Raw genomic sequence first — 24,730 nt, 5'->3', positions numbered from 1 at the left:
TTTCCTGATTAATTCTGTACATCGTTTCTATGATTTATGGATTCAAACTATTTGCTAGTTAGGTTTTCATCCACAAATGAAATAACATGGTGTTCGCTTCTTATTAAGCATCATGGTAAGGAGACTTTCTTGTTTTTTTTTTACTTCTGGACAAACTTGCATCGGGTGATCCAATTACATTTGGAGAGCAATTAAATCAAAAAAAAGACCCCAAAACAAATGACATTGTTCAGAATATGTCAAAATGCATTTTTCTTCAAACCTCAAGATTATGATCTACTTTTTGCTATAATATACAGAATGCACGGTTCATGGTCTGAAGTCAGATGAAATAAAATTAAACTGTACAATTATGCTGAGAAATTACAAGTAATCAGGGTGTCGACAGAGTGTTTTACTTTGGACTTCAAGTTAATGCATCACACACAGGCAAATAAAAGTGTAATGGATCCTGAACCGGTTTTATTGTTGTAAGTAAAGTTTGTCAAAAATACACAACACTTGTTTCAATTAGAACAAGACTGAAAAGCATGCACCATTCAATAAAACATTTCCATGACTTGCTAAAAATCTTTTCAAAAATGAAGAACACAGTCACTAAATGATAAACATACATTTAGCTTTTCTTTCAAAAATAAGCAAAGAACAATCAAAGCATAAATGTAGAGGCTTTGAAGGAACGTTTATACTGATAAAACCAAGCTTGTAGTTCTCATTGGTGAATGTGGCATGTCACACTTGGTTCACTAACCGGGATGAACAAATAACGGGCAACACTGATGCTTCTCTTAGTGTACAAAAATAAAAGTTACTGTATAGACAAGTGTGTTTTTTGACTTGCTGCGCTGCCACTTATGGTGTGTAATATCCACCTGGTGGGAGGATCAAATAAAGAACAAGTGTAGCTTATCACAAGCTGCACATATAAAAAGGAGCTTCCATTAACCTACACAAATTACGTTAAATGGATATAACATGTTTTAAACAGATAGACATGGTCTATAAGGAGATATATAAAAAAAAGGGCTAAAAGGAAAACCACAGGGCTAACCAACAATACAGAAACAAATCAAACTTAGGATTTAAGATGTGGAGAGATCGAAAAAACTAAACATCCCCAAATATTCATGGATCACTGGACAGAAGCAGTGGTCCTTGGGAGCTGTCAGTAAGCAACAGTTGAGGTGAACACTCAGTCTTTATCAGCTTCTGCTGCGTTTATCCATTCAGTCTTCTTTAGTCGCCTTTGGTTAGGAGGTCCTCTATGTATGCATCAAGTTCATCATCCGTGTTTATGTCAATATCCTAAAATGTCAAGAAAACAAGTTTGCTGAATCATGAACAGCATCAAATGGGTCAAACATGCAGCAAAGTGAAAAACAATGTACACTTCAGATTAGTAGTTCTTACCTCTTGAACTTTCTGTAGAAGGGCTACAATGTTAGTTCGTAGTTTTTGTAGTTTTTCATCTGCTTCCTTCAGTTTGACCTCAGTGTTGTTGTTCTTTTCCTCCACAGCTTTGGCTCTGGCGTCAGCTCTGCTCTGATACGAGTTACACAACGACTGGAGCCCCGACTCGTACTGCTGGAAATACTCTTTCTACAGAGAGGGGGAAAACTCTGTTAGCATCAGAACCACTCGCTTTATCTTAGTGACATTCTCTTCATCTTATGATGTCCAGGGTCTGAGGGGGAGTATTTAAAGCATCTCCAAGAACCAGCTGTTGCTCTACTGTCTGATTTATTGTCAGCTATATTCTCAGACTGCTCTGCTGCCGCTAACAAATACACTATAAAAATTCCACCCTGTAATTAAAAATCTGTATCACAGGCCGTTTCTATCAATCTGTTTTCTAACAAATCTGGGTGTTCCCTGACAAATCAATTTTACCCTTTTGCAATGACATTCATGATGAAAGAGAACAACGAGGGCAAAGTGGTTGTTTTTAACTGTGTTGAGTCAGATCTCTGAGTGACCAAACTGAGACAAAATCACAATACAGATGCACACCATGTAATTATGTTATGCTTGTGTTCAAACATGGACTCAAACAATTTGTTGGACTATGACTTTCCTCAGCAAAAGTACCCACAAACCAACAAATCACTGACCAGGACGTGTTTGGTTGCGTCATGTTTCTCACCAGAGGAAAGGCCATCAGCTCCTCAGCTGTCATGCTGTTAACATCATCCTTGGGAATCCGGAAAGCAGGAGGGAAGAAGTAACGCAACATCGTCCTGAAACACAAACAGATTGAAGGACTTCAGTCACATCATGTGGATATTCTATGAAATTAGTAACATACATCTTAAAAACTTAAAATTATATTTAAAGTCCATTTATTTTTAGCATTTAGATGATTATAGTCTATAGCTAACTTAGAATATTATAGAAAATCCTAAATATATTTTATCCATGACGCTTGTATGTATGATGCTTCTTGAAGAGGGTGTCTGTGTTCTCCAGGATTGTCAAGGCTATGATATGTTTGTATTAAAAATATTTCTACATTGATTATAAATTAGCTGCAAGAAAGGATAGAGTCATTGGGTGCAGTTCCCCTCCAAAACAGTTGGTGGCAGCACCACCAAATTAGACATTAAATTTTAAGCTTGCACATACATTTTTATATAGACATATATTTAATCACTTAAAGAACATATTTTTTATCTGTGGTGCATAAATAGAAAAATACGGATGCATGTTACTTCACTAGCTGTAAGCCATAATTGGTAAAATGAACCAAAATAAACACTTGAAAAACATGATTCTGTTTGCAAAACCTATGTGAATCCTTAAGTGAACTGAATAAAATGCATTTTTTGATGATAAGCAGCTGTACAGTATGTAGTTCACCTCAACATGGCCACCAGGCTGTCTGTCACCTCTCGACTGGTTCCAGGCTGAGTCGTGTCGGGCTCCATGGGGGCAGAACCTTTCTCCGTCTCCTGCTGGGTGTCAGGAGTCTGGGAGTTAGGAGACGGTGGCCGCATCAACCGTACTTCATCGCTGCCTTTGAAGACCCTTTAGAGAAACGTACAACATGGAAATAAAAATAATGTTCTGCGGTATGAATTTAAATTCAAAATGAAGCGAGATGATGCGTCTTACCATCGGTCTTTGGGTGTCGCTCGTGGTACGTAGTCAAATTTGACTTTCCAGCGAACGCTCTGTTTATTTGCCTCCACAGCGATGACTTTACCGGTAAACCACTCCTTATTGACGCGCACTTCAACCAGAAGACCTTTGTCTGAAAAACAAAATATCTGTAGAAAGAAAACACTCTTTTTCACAAATGACATTTTATGTGTATTAACTGACCTTTCTGAGCATTTTTAGTGTCATTCTCTGGCTCCTTCTGCTGCGTTTTCTCAGGAACCTGCAAGAACACAAACATTTTACCACCACAGTACTAGAGCAACATTTTACTGAAGAGGGAGGGATGAAAAAGGAAAACGTTTTTGAGAAATTGTGATTATTGGGTGAACCTAGCATGCAGACTTAAAGAAGAGTGCTATGTGTTAAGAAAACAACTAATATATTTTCAAAAAGTGAATAGAAGACACAAGAAGGTTAATCGGATGAGAAAGAAATCTCTTGATTGTTAGAAACTGTGAGAAAACCCAGCCTAGACTTATTTTCAAGGAAATAGTGATGGAGCCCTGTAAAGCTACCTTCTCTTTAGCCCCTTGCTGTTGTGTGGGAACAGCTTTAGAGGCTGGTGTAGGTGGCTGCTGCCGTGCAGGAGTGGACAATCCTTTCTTCTCAGCATGAGAGTGTGTTTTATCCTGCAAGGTCAATAGCAGATCGGTTCTGACTGGAAAGCTAACTGAGCAGCTTGCATTAATTTGAAAAAGTCTCCAATTAAAATCTATCTAATGTAGTATTCTGCCCAGTTGGTAATCCACTTTGTTGAGGCACTCTGACTCTGTAGAGAGGAAAAGTTGGTTGAATCTGCATAAAGTACAAGGTGAATAATGGCTCAACATTACACTACATCTATGTTCACTGTCTTCATCTATTATTTTTTCCCTCACAGCTTCATTTCATACATCATATGAATATCTAAAAACTAAAAGACACATTTAAAGAATTTGTAGACATCTGTATGTGCACAATGTCTCTAGAAATAAAGAAGTTAAATAAAAGGTTTTCTTAATCTTTTCTCATTTTCAGCATTTGTCTTAAAGTGTTGATATTCAGAAATTATATTTTTGACCCTTTCAGATTATAGTTTGATGATACATTCTCAACATCAAAGCTTCCATTACGGCGCCATGTGAGGTTATAGATCACGCAGCTGTGATTACTGAACCGAAGGTATAACGTAAGATACAACAGGTAAAGGAAGTATATTTCTAAAGATGCTATTTGACATGAATGTTTCACCAGCTGTTGGTAACAACCCAAGTAATCTGTACATAGAAAGAAACTCCTGACTGTGCGTTGACTGTTTGGCTTCAGATGAAGTATGGGACAGCCTGTAGTTTTTCACTGTGCCACAGCTTCACTTTACAGACTAAAAGGTTGCCAATGCCTTAACCAAAACCACTAAAGTGACACTAACATGATGAAGCTTGCAACAACTCCATCTAAACATGGATTGATATTTAAAACTTAAATGTGAAGAAGACACATTAGTGTCTCAAGTTGTCATTCTGTCTTGCAAAGGCAGATCATGAGAATCCTTTCAACACCTTCAGATAGAAGCAAAAAACTGTAAGAATAATCATTTGATCGAAAACTGATTTTGAATCAAGTTGTGAGAAACTTCAAGATTCCCACTCCTGATGCAGACAGACTCAGTAGAATCTATTCTTTGGTTTTTAGAGTCGTCTAACCCTGTTGCAAGCAGTAGTACCCATTATATCTTAGATCTTTAAATGTAATCATAAGATGCTTTTTATGACATTCAGTCAACTCTGTATTATTACCTCATCCAACTTCCCTCGTTTTGGAGGCAGGGCCTTCTCCACCACTTTACCACGGTTACTGGCAGCGGTAGCCATCTTGGATTTCTTCGATTGTGGTTCTTCTTCCATGTCCTCCTCACTGTCTTCTTCCTCCTCTTCTTCATCATCATCATCGTCTTCCTCATCCTCACTCTCCTCCTGCTCAATTATCCTCTTGCGTTGTCCAGCAGCAGCTGGTTTGATGGGTGACGCTTTGGTCAAGGACTATAAGAGGACAAAACAAGAGTATTTCAGATCTTCTCCAAAGGAAACTGCAAGAAAACTTTGGATACCTTAAGACTTCAATTTACCCGAGAGCTGCGACTGGGTGGAGGTGTTTTTGCAGAAGCTTTGGGTGTAGCCTTTGTTTCAGACGGAGGAATCTTTGCTGCAGCTCTGGTCCTGGACAGTTCTGGTTTAAGTGGAGTGGGAGGAGTCGCAGACGCTCGGGTGGGACGCTGAGAAGCTGTGCGTGACAGAGGGATGCTCGGAGCACTCTTCAGGTGAGCTGGGAGAGGCGGGGAGCGTGGACGTGACGTAGTCCTTTCAGAAGACCTTGTTGCCTAAATAAGCAACATGGAGGAAAGAGAAAATCTAATTATATCAAGGTTAAAATAGCCCTCGAGAATTACTTTGGATTTTCATAAATCAAATTCATAAACTTCAGGGTCAAATCAGAGCTTTTCTACTTTGTATTTGAGGTTAAGAAAAGTAGAATTTATTCATGTCCTAATGTAATTAAAATTTTTCAACACAACTCCAAGCAATTGTTAGTTTTCAAAATCACTTGAATCTATTTAACCCCCTCTCCCCCCAAGATAAATGCAGATTCATCAGAAAGATCAGTTTTAGTGCAGTTGTGTTCTCTAAATAATATCCACATAAAGCATTATAAGAACAGTAATGAGGATAGATGAATAAAATAAGCTTATGAAACCAATATGATCTAACAAACTTTAGGGAAAGAAAAAAAATAAATCAAAGTCACAAGAAAGTCGTACCTGACCCGAAGTCTCTGTTGGCTTCATGCTGACTTCAAGTGGGAGCTTTTTGATGTCTGCTGCAGATTTAATTGTGCTGGTTTTCTGATTGAAAGAAATGAATTATTTATACTGTGTTATTAAAAAAAACTGAATGGATGAAAGGAGGTAGCAGAAAATAGATGTGAATAAAATACCTGTAAGGCTTCTAGTTTCTCCTGCTGCTGTTTGATTTTCTCTGCTAGCTCTTTCTGTTTGTCTTCAGCTGTTTGCTTGTCCTTCTTTAAAACACCAACAGGAAAATTCTGCTTCTGTTCTGGAGCGTCACATCTGAAACAAATTTTTAATTATTGGAATAATTAAAAATAAGACAAATATACTGGCATGAGGAGATGTGTTATACAAACAATTAAAATTTAAAGTGCAGATGTTTTTGACATGTTCACTGTGCACCTGTCCTGGGTGCTGTCAGGATTCATGAGACAAACCCAGCTGTCAGGGTAGCGTTTGTCCACTGCGTCCATCTGGAAAGGCAGCGTTCTCCACTTCAAACACTTATCTAAGAATAAAACGCAGAACCACAGGGCAAGTTTGATCTAATGTATATCCTTAGGGAAACCTAATTGATACCCTTAAAAGAAACACTAAATCAACATGTGCAACTTACCACACTGAATAGTAATGGGTATCTCCATGGCACGGCGTCTCTTGTATCTCAGCTCTGTGGATGGAGGTGCAGACCAGCTGGCAGACAGATATCCAAACTCATCCCAGAACTTCACAATGCCTTTTTGGGCTGCACAAACACAAAAACACCATTTCTTACAATGTCATGCAGTTACTAATTAGTTATTCTAAAAGGAAACAACCCTATCCTTGCTTGTTGCGTCTATTAAACATTTAATGTCGACATCACGTTAATACTACCAGGGGTTTTCGGTAGGAAAAGTTAAAAATCCAACCCTTTTCTGATAATTTAACAGACTATACTTACCGCAACAACAATCTTCTGTGTGGAAGTTGTTGCTTCCAGAAAAGACTGTTCATTTAGAATGAAACTTTTAAACATAAGTTTATTTAATATTATAAATTCAGAAAAAACTCACAAAGCTATAATGTCCCCAATTACAAACCACCTTTTCTTTTCACATCATGCAATTTGATCTGCAGCATTTACAGGCCTCAATGCTTGAAGTCAGCAGCTGCTGGATGTAACTAATAAAACAACATGTAATCTAACTTAGTTACTTTAGAAATCAAGAAATCAGTAAAAAGAATTAATCAATAGACTGCTTACTTTTTCAAGTTAATTATGGAAACAATACCAGTCCCCAATATAAGACATTAAATAACTTTCAAAATATAAACTCAGTAATTACTTATTTAATTAAAAACATTAACAAAACTTTTTTGCAGACATCGCTCTCACACATAGGAGGACATTGTCTCAACTTCTCAGATGGATAAGTACAATGCTTCATAAAAGTTAGACATTTTGATATGCTGTTGATTAAAATCCATAGAAATAAAGCACTTAATTCAATCATGTACCAAGAATTACTTTGAAGATCTGTCAGATAGAAAGACGTATTTTAAAGCCCTCAATAATAAACATAATCACTTACACTGTTTCTAGTAAGCTTTGTTACAGATACAAACTGCAGTCTAAAAAATAAAAACCACTTACCAATGTTGGTGTCCTTCCAGTACTGGGCTAGATGCTCTCCCATGGCTTTCAGTAAGTGTCGATACTCTTTAGCATCTGCAAAGTCCTGCTTGTTGTGGGTCGGCTCAAGCACCAAATAAGGGACATCAACAACTCCCACTACGCCTCCACATGCCCTTAAAAGAGAAAGATTATTTTATTTTATTCAAGCCCTAAAGTGACAGAACGCTGAAGTTTCACTGTGTTTACGTACATGCCTCCCTCGAGCTGAGGACCCGTCTTCTCATACATCTTGATGAGACGAGAACAATTGTACACGAACATCCCGTCCAGCTCCCGCTGCCCAATATTTACCCCAAAAATAAAATTCAAGTCCTTGGGTTCCTTTAATGCTCTGAGGAAAAAGGTGAGTGGAGCAGATTGTTAATCCGAGTTTGTGTTATGGATTAAATTGTGTAAGGCTTAGAAATTAATCAACAGCCAAGTTTTTTTAGACTGTTGGTTAAAAAGGGTTTCTACAAATTTAATTTTCATTCCATATTGTTGAAGTTTATCTAGACAACAAGTGTGAACTCATAAATCAAGTTTTCTTCATCTAAATTTGGATTAATTTTGATTAGTTTACACACAGAGCAGAAAATCCCTTTTGTTTGAGCTGGGTTAATGTAAAAAGGGCTAATTAAGTAGAATATGCAAAATTATGTATACACCTGACTGAAATATCTCAATTGATGACACTTGGAGGTAAGTAGAAAAAATGCTCATGCAGCAACATGAGCATTTTCCTTTGTCTCCTCACTCTCCTGTGGCTGATTTGATAAGATTTCCAGTTATGTCTTCAGTTTTGATTTTATCGTTTACCCTGTCCTCAGACTGAAATGTGATCACTGACCCAACCTGTTTATTATATATTTGACATTAACAATAGATTAAAACTGAAATTATATTCCTTTAATAAAACACAGTAGCATGTCCTAATCAATCCAGTTCAGTAATCAAACACAAAGGTTAAACTAATAAGTCCCACATGTTCTATTCATTGAGGTTGAGCTGCTTCAAAGTTCATAAAAATAAAAACAGTATGCAAGTGTACTGCTTCTGTATAATACTAAGATGATTTCCCCTGATGCTTACTCATGCATATTAAAATATATTAGGACTTTGAACAAATACATCTAATTTGTTCAATAAGACATATTGAACAAACATATCTTTAAAATGAATGCAAGTTTATAAGGATTTTTAAAAAGGAAGTCTTAATGAAATCAGGTATTCTCAAACAATGTGGTTGTGGTCTCTAGCCTCTAGTTTACTGCAGTAGGTCTTACTGAGATGCACCCACTAGAAACATGTAACAATAAAAAAATATATATTTAATGTGCGCTAAATGACAAAAGAAATATTTCTGCTGTACTGATCAAACATTCAATGCCAACTGCATCTGCTTCTGGGGGAAGACATACTTCTGTTTGGCTTCTAGATTTCTCTTTCGAATGTCAGCGTCCCTTCGTAGCATCATGGCAGAATCCTGAACTTTTCTCAGAATTGCCTGAGGAAATGAAGAAAATAAGTGAGAAAAATCAAAGTGAAATGTTACACAAAGATTCACCTCACTAAATGACAGAAAAAAATTTAAAAGATATCCTATGTCGACAACTTGAACAGAAGATTTCTTTACCCTCGATTCTTTTGACAGATCATTTCCTAATCTGGCCTCCATGGCAACGCTCTTACTCTCCGCCTCTCTCGCTTTCTCTTCAGCTAACATACAGGGGAAAATTAAATCAGATTGACTTAAAAATACAGCAACTGTTTAATAAATCCAACGGATAACAGAGACACCCACCGATTTTTGCAAGATGATCTGCTTTCTTCACTTCTTGTTCAGCACGTGTTTTGAAACGAGTTGATGAGTATTTATAAACCCTTTTTAGTAAAAAAAAACACAAAAAAAAACAAGAATATGCAGTCAGTGAAAGCAGCATAAAGTGAATTCAGAGTCAATACATTTGACATCATGTTACCTTGGTTTATAGAGACAGCAGGAGAGTCTCTTGGTTCTGACTTTATGTCCCTGGATAAAAATCCTCATGCGTGGGTCGATGTACAGAACAGCAGTGTACGCTCTGAATGATCTCCGTTCTGGTTTCCTGTGCAGATGTTCAAAACATTTCACACTGATACACATAAACAGTTACAGTATATGATGTCTTTCACATGATGTTGTGGTTCCTTTGTTAGTCTTTCTAAGAAGTCCTTTGGCTAAACTCACACTCCTTCAGCAGGTGTCCCAGCCATGAGGATGTCCTGGTGATCTGACTCTACATCCAGTTCTGGTTCTCCATTGTCCATCAGCTTTAGGTTGTAGACGACCACAAGAGTGCCTTAGGAAATAGACAGATGGAGGTAACCAATTTTATTTATGTAATTATTCACAAATAAATAAAATAAAAAGAATTTTTTATGTGCCTACCACTGCTGCTTTCTATTTTGTTGAACTGCTCCATGAGTTGGTGTTCATTTTTAAAAGGAGAGTATTTGAAGATGAGCTCGGTTTCTATTGCATACTTCTCAGGGTCAGAGGTCAGGGGCTCCTTGGTTTTCAGGTCCCAGGAGGGGAGTGGCACAATCACCTGAAATGAGAAGATCAGAACCTTCAACACGCTGCCATAAAATGCTTAAATATCAGCCATGTTCTAAAAACAACTTGGTGGTAATTTGGATGTTTAAAGTCATGAGTTTCTAGTAGATCTCCATGGTTTCCCAATAAATTGATCTGATGGACAATTATGCATTTGTAAGACAAACTTTGCTCAATACAGACTTCCATGAAGTAACTGCAACAAATAAAGTAACAAGAATGTTTAGGGAACTAAATTAAAAACAAACAACAAATAAGGCAGTTTCATAATTCATTTCTTTCACATTTACGACAGCAGCCAAATTGTGCAATACATTTTCTGACAGTTCTCTGCATCAGGGGGTGCATAGTATTATCAGAACTTAACATGAGCATGATCCATTAGCTCAAACATCAAGCCACTGAGCAAAAGATGCTGCCAGTGTATTTGTAAAAGAAAGTTAGCTAAAGTTGCTTCCACTTAAGGCCTGTAATTCAGGCAAAGGATTTAAAACTGTTGAAATGCCACTGAACCCCTGTGGCTCAGAGCGTTTGGCTTTGTGAAACAGAGGTGCAGCAGGTCAGTTTTAACATTCTCAACACCGCCATCACATCTCTCCTTAGACAAACACTGAAGCACATCAAACATCCCAATCCTGGCTTGAAAGACTCTTCTCTTGGGGGCCTTTAATTTTTAATCAAATGAGAACAAAGAGTAAATGCTGTCCAACGCTCATCATAGCAAGGTGAATTTGTCCAACGCTTGTCATACCAAGGTGAATTGTTACTTAAATGTGTTTCCTCTTAACACAGCTCACTGCTGCTGTAAATTATTAGCTTAGTTTCAGAAACGTTTGTTTATGCATGTGGCAGACACCTCTATCCAAAGCAATACAGAAATGAAAAAGAAATGCATAGACCTATTTAGCCAAACCTAACATGATTATTTTACATTGAATGCAGTGGTGTAAATGTCATGTTACTCATTTAACAAAGAGCAGTAATAGAGAAAACTGTTTCCTTACTAAAACACAGAGTTACTATTTAAAACCTACGTAAGCTGTCCCGAGGCAGCTGATTGAAATGAATAACATGTTTTAAAAAGGCAGGCATTAAATAACTTTTAAACTAAAGTTATTTTCGTATCTTCAGACTGAGAAGTAGAAAATAGGTTTATTACTTGACAGATCAAAAACAAATGACAAGAGGCTGAATAAACCTGATGTTGCTACGCCTGTGTATATGCCTCACTATACAACATTTTTTTCATAGTAACACATTAAATAACTTTCAATGCATAAAATAGACACACATATGTTCCAACCCATGTCATTATGTGCTGGTAGAAAACACCATGAGTTAGATATTGCAAGTAAAAATAGATGTCTGACCTCATCAAGCCCTTCTTCTTCATGGAAAGTCCTCGACAGGAAGAGACACGTCAATGTATTATCCTTTTTTGTGAACAAGATGAAGTCTTTCCCAATTCGCATTGAGCCCCTGGAACAACAAAGTTAAAATCCCATGTGAGACATTTTTACACCAGCTGCGTACAATAAATATCAAACAGATTGAAAGCACTCACGATTTCAATCCATTTCCATACTGGCCGATCTGAGTGGACTCTGGGGAGCGCTTGTTTGACTTTCCAAACTGAATCACGTGGGTTGCCTCAACTATCAAAAAGGAGATGTTTCGAAAACACAATAAGAAGAGCACATCACTAAAAACCTCATTATGAGCCTACTTTAAGTCTTGCTTACTTGGGTCCATTCCAATGCCATCATCTAGAAAAAAAAGCATAAAACCACCACGGAGCTCTGGTCGTTTTTCTGGAATAGAAACAACAGTTATAAAATGCAATCTTTGTGAACAACTCAATGTGTAAAACTGGTAAAGCACTTATAACTGTACCGGTGTAGATGTCTATTCTAGTTGCATTGGCGTCTCTGTAGAAAGAAAAAAAGAAAGAACGCAGAATTTAGAAAAAAATCTGTTTAATGAACATTATCTTGGTAAAATTAGTTTCCAATCAAACTTATTACCTTGAATTGTCCACAAGCTCAGCCAAGGCTCCAAATAAAAACTCATGGGTTGTTCTAAGAGCATACAATTAAGATTCTTAGTCCAAAGGTAAATACTAGGGCACATTCTCCTAATATAAATAATCTGGAACTTCTTGTTCCAAATTTGCAGTATAAATGTATTCTGTCTGCAATGTTCTGTAAACTTCATGTGAGCATAACTAACATGCTTCCAAGCAACACCGTAAATTGTGCCAGCCAAGTACGCTGATGGCAACATAATAATGCAACTCTTCTTTTGTTCAGTTTTTGTAGAGGTGTTTGCTTCTCTCCAAATATGGATTTTTCTCATACAAACAAACTTATATTACCCAAGCTTTAGGTGTATACATATACTTGGCCGCTTTCTTTCCACTCAACTTCCCAATAAATCTGCTTGGCAGAAGAATGTCATGAACAGTTTTGTTTGTTTTTTTTTAAATTATGTGTTGTGGTTTAACCTCCCTGTGGAGGGTCTTCATGTTAGCAGTTCTCTATATGATTGTGTGGGTCTAAACATTCATGTTCTTTCACTAATGAAATTGAACAACTTAACTTTTCAATAATATTCTAACTTATTGAGATGAGCCTGTTTACAAACTAAATCAACACATGAGTTATGGGAGGTAAGACTTGTTGGAAGAGCTTGATTGGAAGGTGTGTCCAGTGAATGGGCGTGTAACAGTCTGCACATTAACACAGCCCACAGACTGTAGCGCTAATAACCTCCCTGTAGCTGATTCAGATCTCACACAGGACTCAATGTTTCTTTAAAGGTACTGTAAAAGATTGTGATACCGCTTTTTCATAATCCATCATATTTTCTGTTAGTGTGTTCACTGACAGAGGAAAGGGCTTTTTATGGAGGGACTCCTGGTTTTTATCTGGCTTGAAAACTGAAAATCTTAAATCTTGTTTGATTTAGTCGATTTCTTTTGTCATAAAGTTGAGCTGCTCTAAGATCATAAACTGGTCATATTGTCAATGTTTGTACTTACGAGTTTGTATGCAGGTACTCAAAGGTAAGCTGAGCTCTGCTCAGGTTGCTGTAGCTGGAGTAGGCCATGGCCCCTCAAAGTTATGGTCTACTTCCTTCCTGTTTGCCTTCTTCCTGACCAAACGAGCTCTAGTCGAGAGCTTCCATTCTGAAAAGGGAAGTTAAAATTACAATCACCAGTCATATGTATTAAACTGCACACCTCCCTAATTCGTTAACTAATAGTCCGACGTAAGACAAAATTAACTGATATGGACGCTAATGCAGCATAGCAAAAGTAGCACTCACGTAAAAGACTCCCTGCAGGTGAAGGTAACTCGGGTGGACCACGTGGGAGGCCTGTTGAAGAACAACAAAATGTTGTGACTTTATCAAGGAGCGTCTTTTGGGCGCAGTGCTGCCTGAAAACACGTTTCCACATATGACTGTCTACAATCAGCATACAGACAAGCTGGACTTCTGGGAAGCAATGCAACTCCGTGTTTACTTATGTATGCATGTTATAAACTGCTTATCTTTTGGACATCCATTGTTACTAATGTTTACCGTCTGGCTAAAACTGCAGCTAACGGACATTAGCATCCCTTGACTGTTTATGGGGCAACGACGCTACTAGCTAGCCTTTCACAGTCGTTAGCTAAATCTTGACATTTTGACCAAATTTGCAGGCCGTTGTAATACGACAGAAACTTCACACTGTAATAATCACACGCTAGAGGAATACATAGTTTGTAACATTACGTCTTGGTCTCCTTGGCATAAACCAATCCCACAGGCCGCGTAAAATCCAGTTTCTTCGACGGCGATAGTTGATTCCCCGTAGCGCCCTGACAATATACAAATCCCGCCTCTGTCTTTCCGCAGACCAATAGGAAAACAACATGGCACGATTCTCAATAACCATTGGTGAATACGTCCGTCTACGTAAGCAAGATTACATACCGGTGCACACAAGGAGTTGAAGCGCACCTGTTTGCGCCAAAATGTAAAACTATTATCAAACAAATAAATGTCAAAATAAACAACGATCAACTACATTTGCTGGGGAGGTTTAAATACATATGTCTACTTTCTAACATGCACAAATAAGAAATTAAATTTGTTGAGTGTTAGTTTAAGACCATGGTCTTCAAACTATTGCACCAGTACAACTGGAGATACTTACATTTATGGAGTCAAAAGGACCAGACAGTCAAAAGGCACAGTTCAAGAGTCCCAAGTTCAGTTTAATAAAGGATTTCCACACAGTTTGGAGAAGTGTGGGATTTTATTTCAGCGCTTTTCAGAGCTTGGTAGCTATGGGAAAAGAAAATGTTTGTATGAAAATATATTAATATTGCCAGATTACTCTCTACTTCTTCATCATTTTTGTGTTTTATTTTGGTATGCCCTTTCCTCATGCCCTTTCTTTCTTGTTTTATTTGTTCTTACCTTCCCTGGGCTCTTCCTCTTCCTTCGTTCTAACCTTGCTTCCTTCTGACCTTCATTCCTTCCTGTGTCCAACCTTTCCCCTTGTGTTCTTTCCCTTTCTGTCCATGTATTGTTCCTCCTTGCCTTGTGTGTCATTGTTCTTTTTTATTATAAAACACAGAAAACTCTGGAAAGTTGAGTATGAAAAAGCCTACACTTTTAACATGGTCAATTAAAAGAAAATAAAAAAAATTGTATGAATACTTTATCACACCATTTTTGTGTGCTTCTAATCCCTGGTAGGGCTAGTTGATTAATGTCTGATATTATATGCACTGATCAAGTCAAAACAAAAGATAGATGTCAAAACATTTTGAGGAAATGTGGTTGATTGGTTATGAATGTGGTTGATTCATAACCACATTTCCTCAAAATGTATTATGACTAAAACCACTTCAGAATTTGTACAAAACACCCACATGACTATAAATTGATCCATGGCCAGATGGAAATAATAAGATGGCTTCATTTAGTATCTGTAATAATGGAAATAACAAAGGGGCAAAATCACCATACTTGTTCAACCTGGATAGTGAGTTGGAGAACAAATTCAGACTTCATCAGCAGAAAACAATGAACCACGGACTAGTTTTGGTTTGACAGAATTTAGATGCTTATGGTAATTATTGTTTACAACAGTGTATTTATCAGCATTTCATGCAAACATAATGGGAATGTTCAAAAATGGAGGTTACACAGATTTGTGTTCGAGAATATGTAATGATAAAACATGAAAAAAACAGACATTAATTGAACTCATTCTCACCAAATTTACCTGGAATACTTCAATCATGAAACAATACTAGTTCTTCTCATTCACATTAAAATTAAGATACCAAATTTTATTTGCAAAGCAGTTGGCCTTAATGTACAAAGTTCATTAAATTAAAACATAGAAAGAAATGTACACTTTATACAATTATGCAGTCAGGGAACTCATATTCACAGCAGAGAGCACATACCAATACATGTTGCACCTGCTCTCTGAGGTCTTTACGATGCCACAGTCACATTGCGACATGTGATTTATACAAAAATGTTACATACATTTACATAAATTGGATACCTGCATGTGCCAAACTTAAAAACTGCTAAAGTATTTCTGTAAGTACTTTATTTAGGATAACAAAGTGCAGCTGTTACAAGGTCAGCAGGAATGAAAAGTATTTGATGCAACGCAAACAACACCATGTAAACGAGTGTGTCGTGAAAAATGTGGGAATATTTTGCTCCGTTTCATCTGACAAAGAATTTCCTGGCCTTGTCACACTTCAGCTTTCAATCAAAGGCTCCTGTAAAAAACGGTAAAGAAGATAAGGTAGATTAAACAGTTTCTAGTCACTTCTATAGTATTATATATGTGACCAGAACAGCTAACAGATATTAGAGAAAAAGTGATCAAAGGTTAAGATCATTAAAAAAGCAAATTACACTTTGAGAGTTTTGTCCTGTAAGATAATCTCGGTGTGGGACGGCGGTTTTCAAGCTTGCAGCTATACAGAGAATCAAACAAACACCAAGCAGAGACACGCTGACTTCCACCAGATGTTTCACCACCACACTTTTCTCTTCCTAAAAATAAAATGGAGAAAAATAAGGTAGAATATTATCAAGGCAGAAATGAAGATATTCTTCAAGAGTGGCACTCCATACCAGAGTTAACATGACTGTGAAGGATGGGTCTTTCTTAAAGTGCATACTGTAGCACGTTTGAGATGATGCAGGCAGATGATTGGTCACTTCCACAGGAACCCTTGAAATATTTGACTCTGATGCAGAGCAGTCTGGAGGGAGCCTTTTTAAAAATAACATGAGAGTGTATGTTCACAAAAATTGAACCAAAACTGATCACTAAAAATCATCTTATTGACACAACCAGTTGTGTAAGAATATTTGAAATAATTTCATAATTTACTACAACAGAACTTCATGGTTAGATTTAAAAAAGCAATCTTTCTCCAGAATTTGTTTTTTAATCTTATGAACCAAGAGTGCCATTAAACATTGAGAGAACTATAAAAAATATAGATAGCAAATAAACTTGTCAGTAATCTTACGGAGTCATAGGTAGGATGTGTGTTGGAGCCCTTATAGTGAGGCATATGTGTTCACTGTCTTCAGGGAAGATCCCCAATGCCAAACTAACAAGTTCTTTGTCTGGAAAATTAAATAACAAATTGTTAATGAAATAAGGATAGCTTATTGTCACTTCAAACTGATCAGATTAAAAAAACACAACCTCCAAGCTTAAGCTGTCTGGCTGTTAATGTTGTGAACAGAACAATGTCTTTCAGCGTGACATTTGGTGAGGAAGAAGTCACAGTCAGAGGAACATGAAGATGCAAATCCGTGACAGAAGAACTCCTTGTTGCATTTATTGATGTTTTCTTATCCTTTTCCTGCATCGTTTGTAGAGGAGCAATTGGGGAGGCGTGGGCTGGAGAACTTGCATTTTTCTTCTCACACAAGTGAAACTTTGAGAAGGACAAAAGTAGAGTATTCCAGTCCTGTGACAAGAATAATGAACATTCATTTCAGAGTAAAACACTGTCTAATCCTAGAATACCTGTCAGAATAGTTATAAAAGGGCATTTATAAATCATATTCCTATTAAATAAATGGATTCTAGTATAATGAAAATGGAAAATAACATAAACACCATCCTGTGTGAAGCAACACAAGTAAAATCTAAACAAACAAATTTAACATTTTTTAACAGAACTAACAAAACAGCCCTACTTTTTGAAATACTTCTTTGGGTGAACAACCTTTTACACAAGCAAGAACACTTTTGATCTTGTACTGTCATATTCGTGGGTAAGATGAATTCTTGACATCATGGATGAAGGTGAATGCGACCTTACCTGTTCTATGTCAGGGTTAGGTAGAGAGTGAGAGTAGCTGTAAGAGCTGAGAACGATGAATGAGAATGCAAGAGTTAAGAGGCACAGGAAGAAAGTTACACCTGGAGGGTTGTGGGATACATATTCTCTAAGGTTAGACCCCTGACTCATCTTCAGGCTTCCGTGTTCAGCTGGGATGAAGGAAGCTGCAAACAGAAAAGTATGAAGTCATTGAAGCAGGTTCGACTAAAGCTCTGTCACTGAATCCTTTGTAGACCTCTCAGCCCTCAGGTGATTTTTTGTGGCCAGTTTTCTCAAGACAGGGATAGCTTTAATTGGGGCTATCCCTGCTTGTTCAAAGTGTTTAAGTCATAATGCATTGTCAGCTCAATATTGTAAACTGCCATCCCAAAAACAACCACAGAAGCAGCATTATTTCAAGTTGGCCTCAAAAACAAAACTTAAAGGAATCAACAAGAATCAGCCTTCAAGAATTCAGGGCTTACATGTGTCAGATTGTGAAGGATAGAGAATAAAGCTATTGAATGTCAGCCATCAGTATTTCATCGGTTTCAAAGAGTAAACAACTTTCAAGACAGTAGCTTCGTCAATGTGGTGGAGCAGGGGCAAAGCACGACCCACGTATTGAGGCCCTAGTCCTCGTGGGGGTGGTCGTAGGTTCGATTCCCGGCCTGGCGACATTTGCCGCATGTCTTCCTCATTACCCTGTTTCCTGTCGAACTACTTTCAAATAAAATCCACTAAAGCCAACAAAACCTTAAAAAAAAGGTTTAAAGATATACATAAAGAGATCGTGTCAAGTTGTAGAAAACATGACATTTATCTTTGTAGAACTTAATGATTTTTACAACAATATTCAGTATGACTACATTGGTCTGAGAGTGCCATACTTAATGTCTGCTCTTATCCTTTTTTTCTGAAGCGAAAAAACCTTCAGTAAAACAGCGTTTTTAATATTCCGTCTCTACTCTGGAGACGAGTACGTCCACTCAACAACTCCACTAAGTGCAGTAATTGTTGCTAGCTAAGTAGCTTCGCATGACACTTCCATACCTTAAAACAGCGCCTTTATGTCATTCCAAATATCCGGATATACTCTGTGAAAGGCATCAATAGAAAGTAGATTAAAAGTCTCCAGTTAAGTTTTCACATTAGCACAGCCAAATTAGCAACACAAACATAACCACGACAGTTTTCTAGTTTACGGCCGTGCATTACCATGACGACTTTGTAAGTCACATGACGTACCAGCCAATCTGAGTTAGTTGTTTTCGCCAATAAAATTGTTGGAAAATAGTCGCTGACAGAACTGAGCCAATAAACATTAACTAAAAGATTTACATGTACATCTCAAAAAGTAAAAAAAAATGCTAGATATAGTTGAGCTAACAGCTGGTAATGCTCCTAAATGTCTCCCAGTTTTGCACAGTCGGTGATGATTTGGGGAGCCATGTCATATTGTGGTGTTTGTCCAATGTTTTATGAAGTCCAAAGTCAGCACAGCCATCTAGCAGAATATTTTAGAGCACTTCATCCTTCAAACCTGCACCTGTTTTACTGCCAAAAGGAACCAAAACCTATGTTAACCTCTATTCTTTATTGTTCAACAAATTGGACTGATCTAAATCCCATAGGGAATCTATGGAGTCAAGATGAAAACGAGACACCAGACAACAGCGATGAGGCAATTTTATGCAAACAGACCCCTGATTAAGTACATTTACATATATTGTAGTCCATGAACATGCTTTTCAGTAGGCAAATATTTCTGCATGTATCTTTCATTTAAACTTGTCTCACATAGTACTCCAGTTTTGTACAAACATAAGTCTTGTTTTTCATCAGCTGTAAGCCATCCTGCCCTCATCTACGACTACGTATTCTGGTCTGTATGCTTGGGGTAGGTAATGGGCATGCCCTGTGCAGGTGATGTAGGCACAAAATCCTAGGGGAAGTTTGGAATGACCAATAAACATAGAATGCATAATTCTGGAAAATAGGAAGAAGCTATAGAAGCCACACAACAGGGACAACATGGAAATTTAAATCAAAAACCCCAGGAAGGGTTTCAAACCCAAGACTTTCTTTTAACTAGAAAATAGTGCAAAAAGAAGAGAAATATACTTTTGCAAAATCTCTCCGCGTTTAAAGACTCTTTGAGTTTTACCTTTTAAATTTTATTACTACAATACTTTTTTGAGATTTTAATTTACTGAGATGGCCCTATTTATTGACCAAATGTTGTATATATAGACACGCATTTAAAAAGGTTAACAGAAATGAAGGTATTCTTTAATTAAAAAATATTAAAACAAAAAAAAGGCATCATAAAAATTAGTTAAAAATTTGTTATCAGAAACAGAGATCTATGTAAACAGCTCTTAAAAAAAGAGGAATCAAATATCAATACTGCAACACAATCACAGAGAATGTTTTGTTCCAGCTCATTATTTCCCTTTGTCATAACCTTAAAATTTTCACTCAGTGCTTATTAAACCAATCAAGGTGTCCAGGTAACTTTTATAGGCTTGAAAGCCCACACATCAGGGTGTCCCATGTGGACCAAGTCTTCATAAGGAGAAGTGCTCCACTGGAAAGGTGGCACCTGATCCCAGGTCGGTCCGCTGACTGCCAGCATACCATACTGTCTGAACATTTCGTAGGAAGTCAGCTACAAGGGAGAACGTAAAAATTCATGAAAGACAGATAATAATATCACAGAGTTAATTAAATGTCAATCAAAATCTAAACACATGGGGAAAGAAGAAGTGGAATTTCAGGAAAAAGAAGCAGACCTTCATGTCTGTTCCTCCATGGGGTCTCTGCTTTAAGGCACCAAACGGGTATGTCCCATTAGCTGGGTTCAGGTCCGAACGAGCCGAGATGGCGTTCTCTCCATTCTGAGGTGGATCACATCCATCACATTTTGACAATGGATCTTCTTTAAAGTTATTGTACCTAAAAAAATGCATACAAGCTGTTAAACCCAATTCATCAGCAAAGAAAAGAATGAAACTACTGTTTTGCAAATTTCACCTCATAAGGCGCACCATGGATTCCAAATCTATGACATAAGTCTGGTTTCTCCTGAATATCTGAGCCCGAGGATTCTGATCCAGAGAGAACCAGGGGCCGTACTTCTCCACCAGTTTATTGCAGCCACTGGCATTAAAGACCTCTACGTAGTACCTTTGGATGAGCATGTATGGGCATAAATCAGAACAAAACAACACAAGCAATTGTATATAGATAATGTTTTGTAACTGGATTCTTACGGGATGTTGTAACTAGCCCAGTAACCGTTCTTCAGGAGCTCCTGACTCTTATCTCTGTATACAACAAGTCCCCTGCAAAAATACAAGATAAAAACTGCTCATTTTAAATAGATCAATTGGAAATGGTTAAAAAAATAATCAGATCCAGATGAGTAAAAAAAAACTCACGGAATTTGTTCCAACACAACAAGGAGGCCATCTTTAATGTCAGTCTGTCCTGGAGTGAAGAGGTTATAATCTACAATCATCCACTGGTTGTTGTACCTATGAACACAGACAACAGACTGGAATGTACACAGATGTCTTATCAAACAGACTGCAAAGATTTTCACTTATTTAGTTCAGGCCTTTGTAACTGATCCTTAACTAACTGCTTCAGCATTTCACAGAAAACACATGTGATCAGTCTGAGAAAAAAAACTGACCTCAAATACTCATGTGACTTTACTTCACAATCAGCTGTTTTAAGCCATTTTTCTACATTATTCCACATGACTGGGCACTGGTTTATTCCATATGCTTTAGAGAGAGTATTCTGTCTTATTACTCAATTTAAATTTTGCAGCAATGATGTGAAGGCAAGGGCTACAATAGACATCCGGGCTATTATAAGTGGTAAATGTGTCACAATGTCATAAATGAACTAATCAAAAATTAAATATGTCAGTATTTATGAAATGCATAATAAACTAACTATACTTAAAATTTCTTAATCAAAATATTAAGTTCTTTTGGAATCCATATGTTTATATAAAACTGCCGTAAATTTTTTATTTTATTACTTTTTTAATATAATCCATTGCATAACTATCGCTGTGTCTCTTTTGGCTCTTGGAGCTGCATACTTTACGGTGTCACAGAGTCATGTCAATTCATTTCTCTCTAAAGTGCTACACTCCTTCAGATAGAGTAAAAGTAAAACAGAAACTGATTGCAACCCACATTTTTGTAATATAAGCAACAGAAACCAAGTCTTACTATTTAGAACACATTGTTTGTGAATTCTTTATTTCCATTTGTAAAACTCACGTTCCACTGTTGTACTTGCTGAATATCTCTGCCCAGTCCTGGCCCGTAGTCGCCAACCGATTAGCAACAATGTTCCGCAGCCATTCCATTACCGTTCCTGTCGGCTGGACAAACTTCCAGAGAGCAGGGTTGCTGTTGCCGATGGTGGTTTCCAGTGTAACCTGCAGGCACAAGATGGATTTAAAAGACAGAACAGGAAGAAGAAAAACATTCACACTGGAAAGTTTAAATCAGAACAGTTTTATTATCACTGAGGCAAATTCTCACCAAACCGCTGCTTAAGATGTAAAAGTCATCTCCAGAAAAGATGGAGCCAGGATATGATGAGAAAGCCTGAGTTCCTCCAGGAAGAGAATCGTTGTCTTCAAAATACAAAAAAAGACATTATAGAAGTTTTATATTCTTTCAAAGAACACATGCTTTCTAACTTACACCTCCTAGATTTAAGCATTTCATTTAGAAGAGACTCAACTTGTGCTGAAAATATATCAAAGGAAATAAATCAGATTGGAAGGTAGGCACTTAATAATGAGGTAAATATGTGCCTTTATACATAACTATTTGTATATGTCAAAGACATATAGAAAATTTAAACTTGTTGATAATAATTTGCAGTTGTTTCACATCATGAAACAATTTAAACATTCATTCTGGCTCTTCAAATAGATCCCAACATGCACAGTAATTATAATTATCTTGCCCTGAACACTCCTAGATCTTGAAATTAATAAAGGTTTTTATATATTCACTTTTAAACTTGATTTACTGCACGTTAACATTACTGATATTTCTAACTCCAAACAGGGGACCTTGCCATGACCAACACACAGAATCAGTAGATTTAATACCTATTAATTACAACTGAATATGTTAATTTACTTCACACAAAACAAAAAATTAATTTTATATGCTGGGGTATTATTTCCTTTTTCTAATCATTAATTTTGTTTATAAGCAACACACAAAAATATTCATTCTTCAGTTTCATTCTGAGGTTTAGACAGCAATGACCACAATGAATGAAAACGCATTTTCAGAGGTACCTAACGGAGAAGTTTTGAAGGCGAAGATGTACTTCTTCATAATGCGCAGCATGGCCTGGTAAGTGTTCCAGGTGTCATGTGACACCAGCAAATCTTTATTGTTTGGCAGCAGTTTAATGAGCGCAGAGCAGGAGCCAGAACCAAGGAGGCGGGTTTTGCTGGATTTATTCAGCGCTGACTCCAAGTCTTCAAGATCTCCACCCATCTGGAAAAGTCTGGTTGTGAAGAGTAGCAGTGGAAAATGTGAGATAACAGCAACATAAAAAGTTGATTGTCTTGGCTCAGATATACGCAGTAAAAGCCAAGAGCTTACAAGAAGCCAAGTGGATTGAGGTTGAAGCGCTCAGTAGGAAAGTACAGCTGGTCATAGTAGCCGTCTTCAAGACCTTTAAGCTGCAGCAGCGCCAGACGCACCTGAAAAGCAGAGATAAATGCTAAAGCAACTCTAAATAAGAGCAACAACAGGAATAGTACAAATATTACCTGGTGCCAGTAGGGTGAAGCTGGCTGCTTCTCCACTTGATCCTGAACCCACTGAAGGTTGGCTGAAATAAAAGTCTTAAGGCGCTCACAGTAACCAGATTCAGACATGAAGGGCCCACAGTAACCCATCAGAGTGTTCATCCAGTGTTTATAAATGAGCTGAAACAATAATATGTAAAATAGTTAGGGAAAAGACAAAGTATCTGACCTTTTGTCTGAAAGAGGGCCAAGCTTACTGCAGAAGTGACTGAAGCCTCAACGGCACCAGCAGCATAAGCTTGGAAGCTGTCATTGTACCGACTGCTGGTTGTGACCTCCAAAAAGGACCAGCTGACATGAGAGTATTTGAGAATAAATGGAAATACAAATTAAACAGTTAAACTCTTCCTACTTTATCAAGAATTAAAACATATCTAGTACATCTCCATTTGCTGGTCTGCAACAATCCTTTAGTCCTCACATCTGGGTGATATTTTAAGCAACTTCAAACTAGTTCTTGTAAACAAGGATTGTAAATGTTCAGGAGACTTTAGTCCACTTGCAGCCAGATGACCTAATCGGTTGGCTTTATATTTTGACAACTTTCTAAACTTCTGCAAACAGGCAACGTTTATTACAAAAATATATTATTTAAAAATGTCAGTTTTCTCTACATAAATCCTTACAGCAAAATTCATTGCTGCGCAGAAATGTACTCCTGATACACTTCTTTGTTTTTATTAAAGATTTCTTCCAAACTATAAGAAACTAACAGACGTGAACTTGATTATGTTTCTGGAAATAGTAGTTTTTCGGTGTGACTTACTGGGATCATATTAACTCACTCACAGCAGGCCGACGTAAGCCTGAATTGACCTGGCTGTATATTTGAACTCACCCTGTTGTGTTGATGTCATCTGTAAAGTTTGCCCAGGCAACATAATCTTCGTGATAACCTTCGACGATAGACAGCTGCCCGCTTTGTTTGTCTATGATCGCTGTTTGGATTTCAGCTCCCGCGGACGCACAAAAACAACACAATCCGATTAAAGTCACAAAGAAGCTAAAGGTCTTTGAGGGAGTTTCAGGGACAAACATCTTGTTTTGCCTGGACGCCATGTCTCAGTGAACAGGTCACATGATGCAGAGCGATATTCAGCACGTGACTTTGCTGGAACGTTTCAGTTTCAAAGTAAAAGTTTGTCTTTTAATTTCGGCTCTTTTTCGGGATCCGGATCTTTCGACTGTACTATGAAAACAACCCTGCTCTTTCGGCCACCAAACAGCTCTCCTATTCACACTGCTGTAG

At 37.4% G+C, this 24,730-nt stretch overlaps 3 protein-coding genes across 4 annotated transcripts; all 3 read right to left on the bottom strand.

The window, feature by feature from the left end:
* Nucleotides 1–434: 434 nt before the first annotated feature.
* morc2 (MORC family CW-type zinc finger 2) lies at nt 435–14,124 on the bottom strand. 2 transcript variants are annotated; one of them, XM_014470611.2, is made up of 29 exons: nt 14,020–14,124; nt 13,567–13,617; nt 13,280–13,426; nt 12,264–12,317; nt 12,133–12,167; nt 11,982–12,050; nt 11,804–11,894; nt 11,610–11,718; nt 10,072–10,231; nt 9,871–9,982; nt 9,623–9,748; nt 9,445–9,524; nt 9,277–9,359; nt 9,062–9,147; nt 7,852–7,992; nt 7,620–7,774; nt 6,600–6,728; nt 6,386–6,491; nt 6,130–6,262; nt 5,954–6,037; nt 5,264–5,515; nt 4,935–5,177; nt 3,675–3,788; nt 3,322–3,379; nt 3,112–3,250; nt 2,857–3,024; nt 2,144–2,237; nt 1,411–1,599; nt 435–1,305 (listed from the first exon to the last, which is right to left on the bottom strand). In XM_014470611.2, the coding sequence occupies exons 3-29, from the start codon at nt 13,345–13,347 to the stop codon at nt 1,237–1,239; spliced, it is 3,147 nt and encodes a 1,048-aa protein (XP_014326097.1). In that variant the 5' UTR covers nt 13,348–13,426; nt 13,567–13,617; nt 14,020–14,124; the 3' UTR covers nt 435–1,236. The 2 variants fall into 2 exon arrangements, with proteins under 2 accessions (XP_014326097.1, XP_023199594.1); XM_023343826.1 differs by lacking the exon at nt 3,675–3,788.
* Nucleotides 14,125–15,851: 1,727 nt separating this feature from the next.
* On the bottom strand, nt 15,852–18,826 carry LOC102236659 (insulin-like growth factor-binding protein 3 receptor). The gene is made up of 7 exons (XM_005804011.3): nt 18,666–18,826; nt 17,613–17,797; nt 16,988–17,255; nt 16,806–16,905; nt 16,402–16,543; nt 16,180–16,320; nt 15,852–16,040 (listed from the first exon to the last, which is right to left on the bottom strand). The coding sequence occupies exons 2-7, from the start codon at nt 17,760–17,762 to the stop codon at nt 16,020–16,022; spliced, it is 822 nt and encodes a 273-aa protein (XP_005804068.1). The 5' UTR covers nt 17,763–17,797; nt 18,666–18,826; the 3' UTR covers nt 15,852–16,019.
* Nucleotides 18,827–19,284: 458 nt separating this feature from the next.
* Nucleotides 19,285–24,564, bottom strand: plbd2 (phospholipase B domain containing 2). The gene is made up of 12 exons (XM_005804066.3): nt 24,320–24,564; nt 23,679–23,772; nt 23,443–23,601; nt 23,273–23,373; nt 22,960–23,174; nt 22,184–22,278; nt 21,917–22,077; nt 21,056–21,151; nt 20,888–20,959; nt 20,649–20,801; nt 20,408–20,570; nt 19,285–20,283 (listed from the first exon to the last, which is right to left on the bottom strand). The coding sequence occupies exons 1-12, from the start codon at nt 24,538–24,540 to the stop codon at nt 20,113–20,115; spliced, it is 1,701 nt and encodes a 566-aa protein (XP_005804123.1). The 5' UTR covers nt 24,541–24,564; the 3' UTR covers nt 19,285–20,112.
* Nucleotides 24,565–24,730: the final 166 nt, after the last annotated feature.

Source organism: Xiphophorus maculatus, chromosome 12 (assembly GCF_002775205.1).
Source record: "Xiphophorus maculatus strain JP 163 A chromosome 12, X_maculatus-5.0-male, whole genome shotgun sequence".
NCBI lineage: Eukaryota > Metazoa > Chordata > Actinopteri > Cyprinodontiformes > Poeciliidae > Xiphophorus > Xiphophorus maculatus.
This window is presented reverse-complemented; position numbering and strand designations above follow the sequence as displayed.

Bases quoted from the DNA above. Each gene is read 5' to 3' on its own strand.
- plbd2 (XM_005804066.3), bottom strand. From the start codon at position 24,540: ATGGCGTCCAGGCAAAACAAGATGTTTGTCCCTGAAACTCCCTCAAAG. The intron at 23,602-23,678 runs GTAAGCTTGGCC...TTATTGTTTCAG, and splicing joins AGGCTTCAGTCACTTCTGCA to CTCATTTATAAACACTGGAT. The intron at 22,078-22,183 runs GTGAGAATTTGC...TTGTGCCTGCAG, and splicing joins ACATCTTAAGCAGCGGTTTG to GTTACACTGGAAACCACCAT.
- morc2 (XM_014470611.2), bottom strand. From the start codon at position 13,347: ATGGCCTACTCCAGCTACAGCAACCTGAGCAGAGCTCAGCTTACCTTT. The intron at 7,993-9,061 runs GTATGTCTTCCC...CTTTTTCCTCAG, and splicing joins AATCTAGAAGCCAAACAGAA to AGCATTAAAGGAACCCAAGG. The intron at 6,263-6,385 runs GTGCACAGTGAA...AATTTGTTTCAG, and splicing joins CCTGACAGCACCCAGGACAG to ATGTGACGCTCCAGAACAGA.
- LOC102236659 (XM_005804011.3), bottom strand. From the start codon at position 17,762: ATGAGTCAGGGGTCTAACCTTAGAGAATATGTATCCCACAACCCTCCA. The intron at 16,321-16,401 runs GTATGGAGTGCC...TTTTATTTTTAG, and splicing joins TCACAGTCATGTTAACTCTG to GAAGAGAAAAGTGTGGTGGT. The intron at 16,041-16,179 runs GTAATTTGCTTT...CGTTTTTTACAG, and splicing joins CAGGACAAAACTCTCAAAGT to GAGCCTTTGATTGAAAGCTG.